Below are 14,868 nucleotides of genomic sequence, written 5' to 3'. Positions count from 1 at the left end.
ATTATCCAATTAACCTATCCCCACAAGCTGCATGTCTTTGGACGGTGGGAGGAAGCCAGAGTACCCGGAGGGAACCCACGCAAACACGGGGAGAACATGCAAACAGAAAGACCCCGGCCTGATGGTGGAATTGAACTCAGGACCTTCTTGCTGTGCAGCAACAGTGCTAACCACCGTGCTGCCTCGATCCAGTGTTGTGTCTACAAATATCAGACAACTTAGCAAAGAATGAATTTCAAATAGCATCTTTAGGCACTTTGTTACTAGCAGCCTGTCACAAAAATATATCATTTGTTCAAATTTCTTTAATTTTTTTTTTCTTCTTTTTTTTCTTTTCTTTTTTTTTCTCTTCTTCTTTTTTTTCTTTTCTTTTTTCTTTCTCTCTTTTCTTTTCTCTTTTTCTTTAATTTATTAAATACCAAAGTTAACACAGTTACAGACATAAAATAATATTTTTGCACCAACAAGCTGATTCCCAAAGAGCTTTAGTTGAAAACTTGGCATATCTCAGCATGGTGTGCAGTGTGTCCTTAAAAAATTTGAGGAACTAAACAAGTGGAGGACAAAAGAAAAGATGCATCAGCTCTTAAAACTATCTATAGCAGATCAACAGTATCTGGAAGTTATGTTCTTAAGATACTGGCTTTTTTTTCTGAACAGTAATTTTATTTTTTATTAGGTTCGTCAAAAGCATTCTTGTTAATCAATTAAAGGTTAGTTTTTGAAGCGGATACTGTTACCTGTTGAAATATGTTACAAATTTATGCACAGTGACAAGAAAAAAAAGTGGCTATTTGTGTACATGAACAGCAAAAAATAGTTATTTCTGAACAAACACACCTATACACAACAGTTGTATTGGTATTAATGAGTTAACATGCTTTCCAGGAACTTACAGCAAACTTTTTTTCTTGGTAAATCTTTGGAAAGTTAAAAGTGAAAGAGTAGCTCTGTTTGCATAAACAGTCATTTTTATTATCAGCAAACTTAAAACAACAACTTCTCATCAAATTTCATCATTATTATCCTTTAAATTTGGCTTTGATTTTCTTAAACTATGAAACTTTTAGGTACCATAAACCTCATAAACATTGATATATATATATATCTTTCTTGATTTTGCTCACTTGTTTTCTAAAATATGGTGTGCAACGTTTCTTTTTGGCCTTGCAGTCATGTTGTGAGCTGCTGCTTGTGACAGTACATGAGCGAGGAGGCTGTAGATTGAGAGAATGATTCAAAATTTCACCTTGCCTTTATCACTGACTTTTATCTGGACCTCTGTAGCTTTTCTACAAGATGAATCTGACACAGAAGTTTGTATTTTAACCTCTACTGTATGTCATTTGATTTAGATATCAAACATCACCCAAGTTTGACTTAATTATCATGTCTTTACAGAAACCTATGACACTGGAGATTTTGCCGCTTTGATTGGTGGTGAGAAGTGACTTCTTTTCTTATGATGTTCAACAATGAGTGTGAATCTGCTGAATTTTATTTCAGTTCACATGAATGAAAACGATGTTCTGCTTAATAACTTGTTCTGTACAGATTAATGATTTTCAAATCTTATTTCCAACGACCAAATCATATGTAGTCAGGAATGTGATAAAATAATCATCGACCAATATAATAATACTAATAGCTTTAAATATAAAATGCAAGTTTTAAAGACTAAACTGTAGATGTAGATTTATTTAAATTAGATTATTAAATCTAAGGGATAAATAAGGAAATAGAAGAACATATTTGGAAATGTAATTACCTCTTTAATCTATAATTTTAGTAATTGATTAAATTTGGTTCTAATTTGTTAAAAGAAAAATTTTTACAGGTCTCGTATTCTCCAGAATTTTTTGTTTCAGTTAATGAAGTTTTTACTAATAGTGGGATATAAAATTGAAGTATTCTTTAATGTGTTAAAGTTTCTAAATTTGGATTTTTAAAAGAAGTTTTTATTTTATTAGTTTTTCTTTCTTGTTATAATTGTTACTCCAGCAGAAATGTTCACTAAATGCAAATGTCAGTTAATAATATATATCAGGTTTTTATGTCAGTTCATTACAGATATCAGTTCATGAAATACATGAACTTCGCTTTATAAGTGAAAAGTAAAAATAGAGACACAGCAGACTCCATAGGCAGGATATTGAATTCTATGTTGAATTGCAATGAAAGTGATGCTTTAAATGCATAGTTGGGGGCTCTGTGATGATATTTCCCTCTGTCGTCACAGGAATCGTGAGTGTAGTGCTGTTGTTAATGATCTGCGTCATCGCCGTGCTGATGTGGTGCCTGTCCAGACATAAAGGCGAATACGTGACCAACGAGATGGAGGAGAAAGACGAGGACGCCGACAGCGGTGACGGCGACTCTGTTGGCTCTGATGAAGCGCTCCAATCTGAGGAACCTCTGACAGCCAAAGAGGAGAAATAAAGGGGGGGAAATGGGAAATAGTGACAAAAGTGTCACTCACGTTGCAGACTTGAGAGCTTTGTAGCTTTGTTGCACTCAGCAAACAACAAATATGTGAGAAGGGAAGTTTAACGTTTTTAGAAGTAGCCGATTTTAAAAATTGCACTGAGCACCTTTGCACGTTGGCACCACTAAATGTGAGCAAAGCACGACTGTCTGAAATGTGAGCCCTTCTCAGGAATGTGAACAACCAAAAGAAACTAAGATGTGGTTTGTGTTCGGTAGACCTGTGTTTACATTGTTCCCTCCTTAAAAGCTCCACTTTAATGCAGCGACGCTGCATAAATTGCAAGCAGGCATTTTCATGCTATGACTGACTGTGGTATCCTGAAGCTATGGTGGCCCCAAGGTGCCAAACAGAAAAAAGCAGAAAACACAAGGCTTAAAGTAATGGAAAAAAAAAACAAGATGAGCTCAACTACAATAAAAAAGAGAGGGAAGATGAAACAGAAAGAACAGAAAAAACTGCAAAAAGAACAAAAACAGTTTTAAAAGCAGCAGAAAGCATAAACTAAAAAAACTGAAAAGTTATTCAGTGCATTGTTACACTTATTTCCCTTCAGATTGGCCTTCATTTTTCTCCATGGCTGTGTATTGATCGTGAGTGCGGTCAGATGGCTGCATAAAAGGTTCTTCAGCACATGTCAAAGATGGGGTTATGGTCTGGACTCTGTTGTGACCATGTGCGAAAATGATGCCTCATGCTGCCATTGTCATCTGGTAAGATGCCTGCACCATCAGGGCAGGCAGAACCTGGTCATTCAGCACATTCAGGCAGTCAGCTGGCCTCACCGTTTGAACATAAATCATTGATAAACGTAGACCTGACCAACTGAACTCAACCTCACATCATAAGACTCCCCTCACAGGTCTCTACTGTTGGCACTAGGCATGCTACTTCATCCCAATGATGATTGATATAACCTCAAAATTTCATTTTTAAAGGACATTTGTGATAATGATATTTGTGTCTGAATTACACTTGATCTCAGACAGCAGCATTTATGAGTGCAAACAAAACAAAGGGCATTTTCCTTATTTTCCATTGAGCTACTGTTACTGATGGTTGATTAGTTAATGTGCCAGCACCAAGCTGCAGTGGCATTATAGTCCAATAGTAGCCTTACATACTGTGCCACAACCTTAGTCAGATCTAGGTACAAAAGTAGCCCAGGCAGGGAAATAGCTTAAATAATTAGCTTAACAGTGCTAAAATAACTGAACCTTGTAAATCTTCAGAAGGTGAACAATAAAATAAAATTGAAAAATAATTTCAACCTGGCCTTGCTTAGAAATTTCCATCTGCTTCTTGCTCTTCCAATCTTATAGAGTGGGGCTAGCTCCAGCCATGCTAGCTTGACTTTGTTTCCTTTTGATTGCTAGCATCTGCTCCTCACGTGCCTTCAACCATGTATTTTTTGCCTCAACTTTTCCTCCATATTTTGCAGCGTACTGTATTTTGTTGGTGGTTGTTGAAGTAGCTTTCTTTTTTACTCAGAGCCCTCTCTCACTGTGAGGCGTGCCTGTGTTGTGCCTCTAGTGTGAATATGGCACAGCCCTAGCACCCATCCCTCTGGAGCTAAATATGCGCTCGCCAGATAACATGACCTTTTCCCATTGCTCCTGAGCCCAGTCTGCTTGCTCCCTGTCCTTTTGTTTTCTCAGTTAGCATCACTGATCGGTGGTTTCCTTAAGGCTGTACAGCCTTTTAATGCCAATCCCCTGATTTTCTCTTCACACTGCCTGTGGAAGCGCTCTTAACTTGGTTATTAAACTTTGCCATGAGCTCTATTATCATTTTTTATGATTTGCTTTCACTAAATATTTAAATGATCATTAAAGATTTTTATTTTATTTTTCATGATTTTTATCATTGTCCAGTTTTTGCAGTTTCAGAAATGGCCTTCGTTGTTAAAAAAAAAAAAAGTGTAACATCTTCTCCACATCCCTTCGATACATCCTCCAACATGGTTGTCTAACAAAAGAAAGAAGTTCTCACAGCATCTGTTAGCATTAAATAAGCTTTTGCCAGCAGAAATATATTAATGACTGCAGTAGTAATCCAGTGGAAAGCTCTTAAATCCAGGCAGACTTTTCTTTCTTGGCAGAGCAGTGTACATCTTGTGTTTACCATTTTCTCGCTGTGTTGTGCACCTTGGGGCCAGCATAAAGATTTTCGTACAGAAACAACTCGCTGAGTCCATATTATTAACAATTCACGTGATTGATGAACAAAATAAATAGCAACACATTTAAATAACCTTTATTTTAACGTTGGTAACATTTTTGTTCCTGAGTACTGAGTTGTTTTTCTCAGCGTTTCAAGAATTTGGCCTCAGATCTCACATTCTTCACAAGCTTCTTATTTCTAAAACTTTTACAGCTGTTGCGAGTCTCTATGTTGTCAGGCAGTTTTTGCATCATCCTGCCAAAGAAGCTGAAAGTTCAAATGAGCCTAGCAGATGAAGATAAACATCTACCGGAGTGCTTACTGCTGGTGATTTTCCATTGTGTTTGTTGTCATATTTTGAGGTCAAAGTAATAAACAACTAACTACAGGTTGGAGTCTGACTAACATGTGACAGTTATGAATCAGCAGGGAGGAAAAAATCTTTGTAGATTTCCAGCCCAGAGTGGTGCATTTCTGTCTGTTTTCCCATCATCAAAGCTCCAGTTTTCTGCTCCAGCAGACTTTATTGATTTTATCCTGTTTTAGTAAAATCTCTTTTATTTGCTGATGTTTTTCTAAAAGTACATTAATAAACTTGATACTTTGTGACACTGTCACTTTCTGGTGCGTCAATGTGCTGAAGATAAACCCCCTCTGGTGGCTGAAATGTGAAACTGCACTCCTGACCTTCAGCCCAGCACTTTTTCTTACTTTCTTTTTAAAGATAAAGAAATTACAGACGAAGACCGAGTCAACTCACGCAAAGTGCTGTACTGCAGTACTGTGTTGGGGCTTATGCGTGACTGCAACTTATCAACAGTTTCTTCTAAAAATGTGCTTTTTTCCAAACAAAACATAGGAAACATTTTCTACACATTAACTAAACTGTGTTTATGTTAAACCCAAACCTTAAGGATGCAGTCTTTTCACTGAAGAAATCTACACACGTTATTGATAATAAATAAAAGCTTACATTTAGTTATATTTAAAAGATATAATTTAGAGAAAACAGCGTTTGAGGGCCTGTTCTTTTGGATGAACCTCAGATTAATTTAAAATACAAAATTAAAGATTTTTCATCTGCAACATAAATATCAGTTTAATGATCACCACATGAAGCTAAAAGCTGGTCCAAACGGCGTGACAGTAGCATGGCAAAGATATCCTGCAAGAAGAAATCAGCTCCCTGGTGGCCATGAGGCTCTAAAAGCAGCTTGAGCCCAACAGCCACCGAAGCCTTGATGTGGCAAAGCTGCTGTTTTGTGTCTGACCAGCAGCAGCAGGATGCGTCAGAGTGGAAGAACTTCAGTATGTTTGTTTTTACTTCGATCTGTCGTCCATGATGACTCATGCTTTCGGGTAACAGCCATCAGCTCCATCCAAAGCTTGACTTGGACTCGCTGCAGGAAGGAGCTGAGGGTGTGTGTGTGTGGTCCGGCCGGTTTCACTTTCAGCTCCGATCCACAATGCCAGATTATTGTTGTTATTCCTCTAAGCTGCTGATGGTTTGAATACAAATGTCTGGCCTTCGTTTTTAGATTTGAGTCACCACAGACTTCTGGTAACTTCTGGTAACCGGGTGGACGTTTTGGTGAGTTGAAACATGAGGAAAATAAAATAAACAAAAAACCCAAATCCAAACAAGTTCTTACCACATGTACAGCGAGCTGGTTTCTTTAGGTTTGCAGCATCCTACTTGTAAACAACAGCAATAAAGGTTCATAAATGATCAAAACTACAACAACTCAGAATAAATATCTAAATTTGTAATCATATGATCTGTGATAGACTCACACAGGGTCCAGGGTGACTCTGCCTCCTGCCTCTCAGCTGGGATAATCACATCACTTCACTTAATTTCTTCGGTTTTCTCCTCCAGTAACTCTTTTTTCTCAGCATCACTTGTTCCTGAATCAAACACCTATTAAATATGAAATGTCTAAAACATAATATTTGAGTTTAAATGACTTTAATTCTCGGCTTTTAAAGGCTTGACAGCAAGAAAACTGACAGAAAATGAACCCTTTTGGGGTGTAATGCCAACACTGGCCTGCAGTGTGTGCTGTTGCACTGAAACAGACTCGGAGGGCGCGATCACATTCAAGTCAGTTTAGTTATGATCAATAACACTGAATTTAAAGAAGAGGGGGAAAGCAGAGGGAGAGGGCGGAAGAAAAAGCAAAAGATCAGAGATGAAGAAAGAGATGCGAGCAGTCAAATGAGGGAATTTAAATACAGGAAAAGTAATCTGATCTTATTATCTTTATAGAAACAGGAGTGTGCTCATGTTACACTGTTAAATATCTAAACACACACACACACAGAGCCTGAGTGTCAGAGTAAATTTATCACATCTGCGTGTTTATCAGCCAATAAAAGCTGCAAATTGAAACCATGTGACCCTTGTTAACTGAAATGAACTGCCTTCAGACAAAACACACACACAAGCCCACCTAAGCCACCTTGTAACAGAAACACTGAATGCTTCTTATTAAATCATCAAATTACTGCTAATTTGATTAATACTTTGCTTTGAATTTCCATCCATCCATCGGGTCACATGGACAATCTAAGCACAGAACCTCAGACCCTCCTCTAGTTCTCAAGTCAAACCAACAGATGTTATTCCTCCTGTTTCTCCTGGGTATGCTCCATCGCTTCCTCCCAGATTGACATGCCTGGAACACCTGAAGTAGGAGGCATCCCGGAGGCATCCTGACCAGATGCTTAGACCACCTCCACTCTGAGCTCGTCTTGAATGACCACTCCCTTTCTCCAATTTAGAACCAAGACCCTCTTCAGAGGAAGCTCATTTACACTGCTTGTATCCCCAATCCCAGTGTTTCACTCCGCCCTTTTCCTGCTGAAAACCAGGGCCTCAGACTTGGAGGTGCGACTTCTCGTTCCCAAGTGTGAGCTAAAGGTCACCAACTGATAAAACCAGAATAACCACATTGTCCGCAAAAAGCAGAGGTGATGCTGAGGTCACCAAAAAGGTGTGCCAAGAAATCCTGAAAGTTATGAACAGAACTGGTGATAAAGGGCAGTCCTGGCAGAGTCACCCACGAGAAACAGGTCTGACTACTGCCGGCAATGCAAACCAAACTCTGACTGCAGCTGTTCAGCGACCGAATGGTCATTTTTACTGACAGCTGCTTTGAAACTGATGAGGCCTGAAGCCAAACTTTCATCTGAAAATCATCTTTAAAGCATTTTTCAGAATCACAACATGAAAATCACAGACATGCAGAGTCAGGGTTTATTCAGAAGAGGACACAAATGTATGTGGAGAACCAAAAAGAAAACCCCTTGAAAATACTACCAAAATAAGTCTCTGTTGATAATGAAATGTTAAATCAATAGACAGATGCAAGTAAGTAAAAAATAATAATTTGAAAACATTAAATACCAATAAAAACAACAAAAGGCAACCTTAAATAGGATAGTAGTCCATGCATAAAAACTAATGAAAGCAGTAAAAGTATTATGAAAAGATAATTTTTCTTACAGTAGTCCAGTAAAATTAATCAAACCTACAAACTGATATCCACTAACAAACTCAGAAGTAAGGTAAAAAGGATCCTAAAGATCAGGAATTCAACTGCTGAAAGGCTAAACAGGAATCTTTTCAGTTGGTTTTAAACTGTGATCGAGACAGTATGTTCTTTGGAGCATAAAAGGTGGAGGTGGAGATGGAGTCGAAGATAAGCTAGTTCATTGTTGACTAGTATGTCCCCAGTATGTAACATTAAAATCAGTTCTAGTGTAACAACCTCAGCACAGTCAGATTCTTTATCCATGTGACATTTTTAGGACAGTTTAGAGTTTTTCCAGACTTTCAGTTTTAGCTCCAACGATCAGGAGTTCCATCTTATCAGGATGTGACTGCAGAAAGGCATTAGCCATCCAGTTATCACATGTCATCGGCATACTTATCATAACAGTCATTCTGCTTCTGATAACAGCTGACCTTGTGGTAACTTGTTGAAGTTAACCGGTAAACAGTAATGGTGCTAAAATGGATCCCTGTGGAACACCATGTAAGACAAACTCATTCAAGATTAACCAGGAAGCACAGTAACACAGGGTGATGGACAGATGGACAAAGACAAAGAAATGGCTAGATATACAGCACACTGAGGGCTGCATGGGAAAAGTGACACAAGTGGGAACAACAAAGGAATGGCAGTTAATGCAGAAAGGAGGGAAAAGGCACAATAAGACACATGAAAAAACTTATGTCAAAGGTAACTAAATAACAACTGAAAGAGTCAGAAAAACATGGAAACAGGAACATGAAGAAGTACAACAAAACAAACAAATGTGACAGAGTATACTGCCATCTTCTGCTGGGAAATGCTGGGAATCTGCATGGCTTTTTGACACCCAGCAAAACTTATTACATAGTTCTTTGCATGCTGCTAATTAAGTGATCTGTAGTGAGAGTAGGGAGCAGGTGAAGGAGAGCTTAGAGAGGTAGAAGTATTCTCTGGAGAGAAGAGGAATGAAAGTCAGTAGAGGCAAAACAGAATGCATTTGTTTGAATGAGAGAGAGAGGTGTAACAGTGAAGGTGGATGAGTTTAAATACCTGGGGTCAACCACCCAAAGCCACGGACGGTGCGCAAGAGAGGTGAAGAAGAGAGCGCAGGCAGAGTGGAGTGGGCGAAGACGAGTGTCAGGGGTGGTTTGTGACAGCAGAAAGGGTAAAGGGAAGATTTACAAGACATTAGCAAGACCTGCTATGTTGCGCGGTTTGGAGACGACAGCACTGACAAAAAGATAAGAGACTGAGCTGAAGATGATCAGATTTTCACTGGGAGAATAGGCAAAATTAGAAATGAGTACATCAGAGGGACAGCTCAGCCTGGGATGGTGTGGACATGTGCGGAAGAGGGATAGTGGATGCATTGGAAAAAAAGGCTGATGAACACAAAAATGACGGGCAGGGGGGAAAGAGGAAGACCACAGGGAAGGTTCATGGATGTAGTGATGGAGGACATGCAAAAGGTTGGTGTGACACATGCCAAAGATCATGGAGGCAGATGATCAGCTGTGGCGACCCCCTAAAGAAAGCAGCTGAAAAAAAGAGGAAGAAGATGCTCATAATAAAAGCTTCATGCAGGACAGCTTCCTGATGGTTTACTTCCTGGTTCACGCTGAGGAAATTGATCATTGTTGTTGTTTTCAGCGCACAGGCTAATCAGAAAGTCAAATGTTTATTCTTTAAGACTTAACCTGATAATTTTACATCATTAGTTTATAATTTGTAAGGATCTAGATATTTTATGTACTGATACAGGGAGTTATCCATCTCCTTGTACTGGTTTTAAAATTGCACGCAATATTCAAATAGTTAAATTCTGTGTGAGGTTCTTTGAATGAATAGTTGAACTGAAAGACGTGTTGTTTATTTTGGTCGCGCCTGCTCAAATATCCACCTCCGCAGGCACCCATTTGAATAACTGAAAACAAACCAGAGCAGGTGTTTGCATAGTTTTCATACACTGATCCGAATGTATTTTTTTAACAGTTTTTTAGATTAAAAAATGTCTCAGGCATCTCTAATCCCTTTGCTCTCTTATTCCCCTGAAGGAAGCTTCCACCTGCATCATACAATTGTGACACTAAGCAGCTGCCGATGCTTGTTTTAGCTAAAACTAACAGACCTGACTCACACCAGCAGAGGAGGAGAGAGTTCACAGGGCGGCTTTGAACTGCACAATGTGATGGTTCATTAACTCTTAGCTTTATGAGCCTGTGATGAGACAGCATCTGCATAATTCTCCTGTACACGCTAAGAATCAAGCAGGTGAGGATGTAACAAAAACGTCTGGACTTTGTCAGGTTTTTCCCTCTACAAAAAAACACCATTAAGGCCCAAACTGTTGAGTGACTGGAGCTCCGCCAAAGTGGGAAATTTTATGTATGATTCACTAGCTCATTGTTCATCAAATGATTTTGAGCTAACAGAGCTCTCGGTAACAACAGCGGTGCGGCAGCCAAGGAAAGAATGAGCTGGAACTGCTTTTTTGTTGTTTTTTTTAGCAGGGAAAGGAATAAAAAAAAGATAAAAGGCAGTATGAATTTCCCCAGAAAGACGGCTAATTTCTGCTGCCTTTTTCAGAGAAGTGGAGAGGAAGTTTGGCAGAGTCCCACCCACCAGTCCCACAAAGATCATTACAGAAATGTGACGCATATATCATATTTAACAAGACAGATTTTTTTGACCTGGTGCTGAGTGTCAAAGAACGTCTCCGGTGTGGTCGGTTGGAGCTTGTAGAAATGCTGAGCCGCTCTCTCTTTAGGACCGAATCCTTTAACCCCTGAACGTTGACTTGAAATCGTCTCTAAGCTGAGAGGTTTCTTTCATATTTCAGGCCAGCTTATAGAACAAAATGACTGGTTTTGCATCAGAAGTTAGTGAGGGTGGGCTCTGCCTATGCAGCTACCATTGGAAAACCCCAGAATCCATTCTTATCATCATTAAACCACAACTTTGTTGACACGTACCAAGGTGTGAAAAATTGTCGTTATTGAGGGAACAGGGGAGGTCATTAAGGGCAAAAGACCTCCCCAGAAAGAATTTGATCTATTTAAAAGCCTCTTTTGTTTCATTCGTTGCATTTATTTCTACTTGAACTGTTGAAATGTGTTGTTTGGCTAATATCCACCAGGATATCTTGGAAGAAACAATGTTGTGCGCAACAATTGATGCATTTGTCACTTTAACTGATTGAAATGACATTGTTAGTATATGTAGTTCTTCTACGGCTTGTCAGAGGTTTCAGATTACTAAATATTCTTAAATTGCAGTTTAACAAGCCACACCTGGAAAGTCCTGAAAAGGTTTTGGCCTCCAAAAAAGCAAGAAAACAAGAGACAGAGTCCCAAAGCCAGCTTTTATTTTGAAGGGGTGATCGAGTTCATGGGATGCCGCTGTCACATGACTCTTTGTTTGGTGTGTGTGTGTGCACATATGTGTGTGTTATGTGTGTATATCCCAACCCAATTTACTCAGTAACAGACCACAACTCATGTTTCTGTGAGTGTGTGTGTGTGTGTGGGGTAACGTTAATCAATGCCAGATGAGCGTAGAGGCTAGACGAGCCGAGTCACTGTGTGTGTGTGTGTGTGTGTGTGTGTGTAATAACAGTCTTGACTGTCGGCCCCCCAAAACTCAAGGGGCGGCCGCGCACACGCCCACACGCTCGCTCTGAATTCACCACCTGAGAATGTCGGGACGAGGGGGCCGGAGCGGCACCTTCGCGTGCGAAAGAAGCTCTCTGAGGGTTTTTCAGATGGGGAGGGTTTGTTTGAGTGCGTCCTTCACTGACAGGCCCCGATTACCAAACTTTTCTCCATTCACTTCGGCTGTGAGTCAGGCTGCATTAAGGGTCAAAACAGGACAGTGTTGTTTTGAATCTGTAGCCAGGGTTTGTGGACTCTTTTCCAACACAAGAAAGCCAGCATATTTACGCATTCTTTGCATATTTATGACATGATAATATAACAACTTATAGAGCTGTAACGTCAGAGGAGTGTTTTTTTTTTAATTGCAAAACAATAGGGCTTTATCCCAGCAGGTTTTCCTAAAAACATGCATGTGCGCAAGGGGGAGGGTGACTGACTGGGAGTTTGACCTGATCCCAGGCCTCTGAGGCTAAACCTGTGTGTTATTTCCAATTATTTAGAAATGAAATCAACAAAAAACTGTTATGTTTTGGCCATTTTGCAGGGTAGCCCAAAGTAATGTAACAAGCAGTACATCAACTTAAACACTGGACCCAAATGAAACAGCTTATTTATGCTGAATTCCCGAATAAGTTGGAAGTCAGAATTTCCAAGTTCCCAGCTGGAGTTTGAATCTGGAACGCCCACTCAACTCAAATTTGCCACTGGCAAAGTGGTTAACACTTCAAGATGGCAGTACTGAACATAAACAGTAGTGAAACTGTAAAACTAATCTGTAATCTGTACTGCCACTGTTGCATATTTGTGACTCACTAAATAAACCACACACAGAGCACTGATCAGGCTCTATCCATGAATGTGCTACAGTGGTGGTTGTAAGCTCTAAAAGCAAGTATTGTGCTGTATTGCTAGTGATACCTGAATGGCTTTACCTTGTTAAGAGCAAAACAAATCCTTTTTTTCCTTGCTTTTTCCAGAACACCCTAACTCGTTTCCACCAAGGTTATTATCGTTAACGAAAACTAACGAAATAACGAAAACTAGAAGTGAAAAAACATTTTTGTTAACGGAAATAAAAATAAAAACAAAAAAAGGAAAACTAACTAAAACTGTAATGAGTGTTCACAAAACTAACTAAAACTGTAATGAGTGTTCACAAAACTAACTAAAATTAACTGAATTTATAGCAAAAATGTGTTTAGTTTTCATTGCTGTGTGCGTGTCATACAATAGTCAAGGGTGAAAATGAAGTTTAGTTTCCAGATTTTTTTCTTGCTGTCTCATTATGCCAGCAGGTGGCAGCACGTTAGTCGAGTCGTCTGTGTTGCTGCTCCGTCTATGCGCAGAATCATGTCAGGAGAAAGCGCCAGAGTCCAATTTGGGATTACTTTGAATATGACTGTGTTTTAGATAAAAGCAAGTGTCTTGTAGTGGAAAGAGACAAATTATGAGGGACATTTCTAAAGGGGAAAAAATCCCACAAACCTTAAAGTGCACTTGAAAAGCTCACACAAGAAGGCTAACCTAGCTTACCTTGAGAAGGTAAGGGAGCACACTCAACCCTCATCCCCAGAAATAGAAGCTAACCCCAGGCAAGGCAGCGTGATGCATCCCGAGACAACAGGACTGGGACATCTACATAACTGTGTGAGTCAATTGCCTTCAAAAAGTTTATCAATTCACATGAACCAAAATTACGAACACCCGGTGCTGCAAGAGTTAATAGTCTCATTGGGGCCAAGATATACATTTTATAGTTGCCTGGTATCAATGGTTGTTCATCTGCCTTTATTTATTTATTCATTTATTTATTTATTTAAAGAACCCATAGGTGGGAATGTGAGTTGTCTGTCTCTGCGTGTTAGCCCTGCGACAGACAGGCGACCTGTGCCAGGGTGCAGGGTATGGTAGCTGGAATAGCAACATACCCAAGGATAAGCAGAAGAGATGACTGATATGATGAAACTGGGATTTTGTTACACTTAATTATTGCAAACACAACTAAAACTATAACTGAAACTAATCAAAACTAAACTGAAACTAAGGATTTTCAAAAATAAAAACTAAACTAAACTAGCAAACAATTGGTAAAAACTAATTAAAACTGATATAAAATTGAAAATCTGAAGTCAAAACTAAATAAAAATAAAAACTAATGAAAATTGCAAAACTATTAAAACCCTGGTTTCCACATCTGAGCTCCAAGGTATCTGGAATGCAGCATTACAAAAGGGCTCAAGTGGGGAAACGAGGAATTCTGAGGTCCAAATTTCTTCAGAAGACAGATCAGCTAATCTGTTTTTTGCAACAGAGGGTAATCCAGAGAAAGGGAGGAGATCTGGATGTGAGGATAGAAAGCTGTGGAACCAGCTTCCAGTTTGGATTTAGGAGACAGACACTTCACTATCTCTACTTTTAAGTTTAGGCTTAAAACTTTTCTTTTTGCTAAAGCATATAGTTAGGGCTGGACCAGGTGACCCTGAATCCTCCCTTAGTTATGCTGCAATAGACGTAGGCTGCCGGGGGATTCCCATGATGCATTGAGTTTTTCTTCTTCAGTCACTGTTCTCAGTCATGTATTAACAGACCTCTCTGCACTGAAACATACTTGTTATTAACCTCTGTCTCTCTTCCACAGCATGTCTTGTATCCTGTCTTCCTTCCTTCTCTCACCCGCAGCAGACGGCCGCCCCTCCCTGAGCCTGGTTCTGCCAGAGGTTTCTTCCTGTTAAAAGGGAGTTTTTCCTTCCCACTGTCGCTTGCTCATAGGGGTCATATGATTTTGGGGGTTTTCTCTGTATGTATTATTGTAGCTTACAATATAAAGTGCCTTAAGACAACTATTTTTGTGATTTGGCGCTGTATAAATAAAACTGAATTGAATTGAACTATAGGCAACTAGAAAAAAACACTAGCATATCCAAGGAAATCTACCAATTTGCCGGTGAGTAACTGCCAATGAATGGCAAATAGACTGGTTTACTGCTTTTTTTGCTCTGAGGTCTTAAAAGACTTTGACTTGCCTCAT

General features: G+C 39.3%; 1 protein-coding gene across 1 annotated transcript in view; it reads left to right on the top strand.

The window, feature by feature from the left end:
* Positions 1-5,257, top strand: part of LOC121814356 (cell adhesion molecule 4-like) — a 9,874-nt gene extending 4,617 nt beyond the window's left edge. The window contains exons 3-4 of the mRNA XM_042219876.1: positions 1,402-1,440; positions 2,240-5,257. Coding sequence (XP_042075810.1) covers positions 1,402-1,440; positions 2,240-2,439 — 239 coding nt within the window. The 3' untranslated portion in view covers positions 2,440-5,257. The remainder of the gene's footprint in view (positions 1-1,401; positions 1,441-2,239) is intronic.
* The last annotated feature ends 9,611 nt before the right edge of the window (positions 5,258-14,868 follow it).

Source organism: Haplochromis burtoni, unplaced genomic scaffold (genome assembly GCF_018398535.1).
Source record: "Haplochromis burtoni strain Fernald_Lab_line unplaced genomic scaffold, NCSU_Asbu1 Contig_39, whole genome shotgun sequence".
NCBI classification, from domain to species: domain Eukaryota; kingdom Metazoa; phylum Chordata; class Actinopteri; order Cichliformes; family Cichlidae; genus Haplochromis; species Haplochromis burtoni.
Note: the sequence above shows the minus strand (reverse complement) of the source record. Positions and strands in the feature narration are given on the sequence as shown.